The sequence below is a fragment of the Fulmarus glacialis genome, unplaced genomic scaffold (assembly GCF_000690835.1).
Source record: "Fulmarus glacialis isolate BGI_N327 unplaced genomic scaffold, ASM69083v1 scaffold20532, whole genome shotgun sequence".
Lineage (NCBI taxonomy): Eukaryota > Metazoa > Chordata > Aves > Procellariiformes > Procellariidae > Fulmarus > Fulmarus glacialis.
In genome coordinates, this window is record NW_009196147.1 from 8,608 (window position 1) to 11,789 (window position 3,182).

At 59.0% G+C, this 3,182-nt stretch overlaps 1 protein-coding gene across 1 annotated transcript in view; it reads right to left on the reverse strand.

Moving 5' to 3' along the window:
• The window catches only part of ZNF335 (zinc finger protein 335), an 8,549-nt gene extending 5,941 nt beyond the window's left edge, over positions 1 to 2,608 (reverse strand). Inside the window, 8 exon segments of the mRNA XM_009572123.1 lie at positions 1 to 107; positions 178 to 325; positions 447 to 690; positions 808 to 966; positions 1,048 to 1,182; positions 1,329 to 1,658; positions 1,905 to 1,982; positions 2,413 to 2,608. Coding sequence (XP_009570418.1) covers positions 1 to 107; positions 178 to 325; positions 447 to 690; positions 808 to 966; positions 1,048 to 1,182; positions 1,329 to 1,658; positions 1,905 to 1,982; positions 2,413 to 2,566 — 1,355 coding nt within the window. The 5' untranslated portion in view covers positions 2,567 to 2,608.
• Between the last annotated feature and the right edge of the window lie 574 nt (positions 2,609 to 3,182).

A 3,182-nucleotide genomic window follows, 5' to 3' on the forward strand; every position in this document is an offset into this window, starting at 1 on the left:
TCCTTCTTGTAAACGCTGGTGTAACTGCACTCCTCGCACTTGTAGGGCTTGCTGCCCACGTGGTTGAACATGTGTTCCTGCAAGAAGCAGAGTGGGGGCTGTGAGACCTGGGGCTACCAGCCACTCTCATGGGTACGGCAGGGGGGCAGGCAGGGCCCACCTTTAAGGGGGAGCCGCGCTGCACTGAAGACACTTGAAGAGCTGCGGGTCATTGGCCTCGTGCGAGTTGACGTGGAAACGCAGATCATCGTGCGTGAGGAAACGTGAGCCGCAGATTCGACACAGGTAAGGCCTCATCAGGGGCTTGGGTGACTTGTAGTAGTACCTGCGGAAACAGGACTGGGGCTCAGAGCTGTGGTGGCAAACAGGGGCTGGACCGGCCCTGGGCACAGGCCAGAGGGCCCAGCGCCAGCTCGGCACACACCCCTCACCTGCGCCCCATGTACTTGCGGTATTTCTTGCCCAGGAAGCGGCGGGAGGGCCGCCCTCGCCTCCTGGGGATGACGTCTGCCTCCTCGGGGCCGGTGTTGGAGGAAGGGTCCTTGTTCTCGGAGTCAGACTGGCTGACACTGGGCTCCACCAGGCTCTCGCGGGTCCCGTTCTCCAGGCCAGATGAACTGGCTGCTTCCGAGTTCTGCAGCTCATGGCTCGGTGTGCTTTGGGACGTCACCAAGGGCTCCACCTCCCCTCCTGCTCAGCAGGACACAGCACAGCTCTGTCACACACCCTCCCCGTGGGTTCCCGGGAGCTCGCATACTGCTCCCTGCTCCAGCCCGTCACAGGGCTGCTGCCTCCTGCTTCCCTCACCTTCAGGCACGTCCTGGGACATGTCCTCCAGACGAGGAAACTTGCGGGGTCTCCCTGGGCGTCGACGCGGCCTCTCCTCGCTGGATGTGGGGACAGTGCGGCTGTACTTGGGCTGTCGCCCTCGGGGCTCATCCTCAGCTGGGTTATAGTCACTGTCCTCTGGGGATAAGTAGCCCAAAACGTCAGACAGAGACTGGGAAAAGACTAAGCTATGTAAGATGTGGGGAGGACGAGTCCTACCTTCAGGGTCATCAATAGCACCAGCATCCATGATGTCATCATCTTCTTCTTCTTCTGGGACCTCCTCCTCCGCACTCTTTGGAGCAGATCCCCCCTTTCGTGGACGTCCTTTCTTCAAAGCCAGAGCTGAACCCACTGCCACAGAGAACAGAATGAAAACTCTTTACCAGACTGTATGGTGGAACAGGTCCTTACACTCATACTCCTCCCCTTGTTTCTTCCCTGGAGAGAGCAGAGCCTGTCTGCAGTAAGATAAATTTTTCTCAGCCCTTAGCACACACCTGGCTGGAAGTGCCGCTCTTTCATGTGGTTAATTAGCGTTTTCTTGGAGACACTCTTGTACTGACACATCTTGCACTTGAACTGCTGCACCACCACCACCTCCATCATCTCTTCCAGGGTCTCCATGTCTGGCTGGTCCAGCTCCTCCCCACCATCCACCTCTCGGGCCTGATCTGGCTGTGCAGGCAGCTCCAGCACTTCCAGCTGCTCGGAAGGGTCTGAAGTGCCGGGCTGGTCAAGGCATGTGGAGGTAGGTCCATCAGCAACAGCTTCTATTGCCAAGCTATTGGCCAGAGCAGAAGTGGCCATCCGGGACACCATGGGGGCACCTGAAACACCAAAACCAGCTCAGCCAAGGAGCAGACCCTCACCTGCATCCAGGATGTACCCACACCTGGGGCACAGGGCTGAACACGAGCTCAGTAACAAGCTCCCAACAGTCAGCACATCCATGGGGACTCTGGTACAGACACTGTGGCCAATGTAGCTGCGACACCCGCTCCAGGCCCCACTCTTGCGGAACAGGCTAAGAGGCAGAGACAGCCACCACCGGACACCCCAGGGCGCACCCTTACCATCATCGGGGCCCTGCAGAATGAGGTACTGTGTAGTCTCTGCCCCGCCATCCTCCGCACTGGTCACGGCGATGCAGCCTAGGAGGAAGAGGAGAGCTGAGTGGTAACTGCCAGACGCAGGGGCTGTAGAATCACTAGGGCTCTTCCAGGTTCAGACACAAGCAGGAAGGGGTGAGGAAGGTCTGGCTCCAGGGACAGAGCCTGCCCTGGGCTGCTGGCACCACGGCTGAAGGAGCAGCCGCACAGAGGGAGGGCTGTCTGGCAGCCAAAGCAGCCACTAGCTCCTCATCAGACCCTCCAGCTACTGCAGCAAGACAAGAAGAGAAGCCCCCGCTGATCAAGGTACATATGTATGCATATACATATCTCTCCCTCACCTCCCAAGGTCTGGCACAGCAGCAGCTCCCTTACCCAGACACAGACCCCCGAGCCGTTTGCATGCGGGGCTCTCCAGAGGGAGAGTGGGCAGGTCTGCTGCGCGCGCGAGCAGCCGGGACCACGCACTCACTCTGGATGATGTCAGGCCCAATCGTGGACTCGATGATTTTGTCAATGGCAGAACCTAGGTCCGAGGAAGTGGACGCGGTGGAGTCTGACACGATCGTGGCTCCATCAGTGATGACGCTGGAGTGGACCAGGACTTGTGGGGACTCTGACACCATGACTGACTGGCTCACGGTGGAGACACTGGAGACCAAGGTGGACTGGGCGATGGAAGATGAATCTGGCAGGTAAATCCGGGGAATGGCATCCGTGCTCGAGCTGCTCTCTGACACCTCTTCCTGGTGGAAAAAAAAGAGGCCAGAAGAGCTCAGCTGAGAGACTTTTGCCAGGCCAGGCCCTTGGGGAAGCCTGCATATGCAAACGACACCAGTGTATCACTGCAGAACTGCCAGGAAAGGCAGCAGAGCAATTTCTCTGGTATTGCCAAGGACCCTGGATCTCCAGAGCTGCTCCTGCTACCAAGGAGAGTTGTCCTCCTCAAAACGGCAAGCAGACACCCGATCAGTAGCATAACAGCCCCTGCCGAGGCTGCTGAGCTACAGAGCTGGCTCCTGAAGCTCCATTTGCCAGAAACGTCTAGAGAAATTCTCAGGAACCAGAACCATAATTGCCTTCCCCAAGCTGACTGCTGCCCCATCTTCCCCGTTAGCTCCTACCAAGGAGACGCCGCTGCTGTCGGAGCTCTGGCCCACGCCGGAGTCATCTGCTCGGGAGAGGGAGCCGGGGGCCGAGGCGGCGTCGCTGCTGTCCGCCGACACGGCCTCCGAGGTCCCG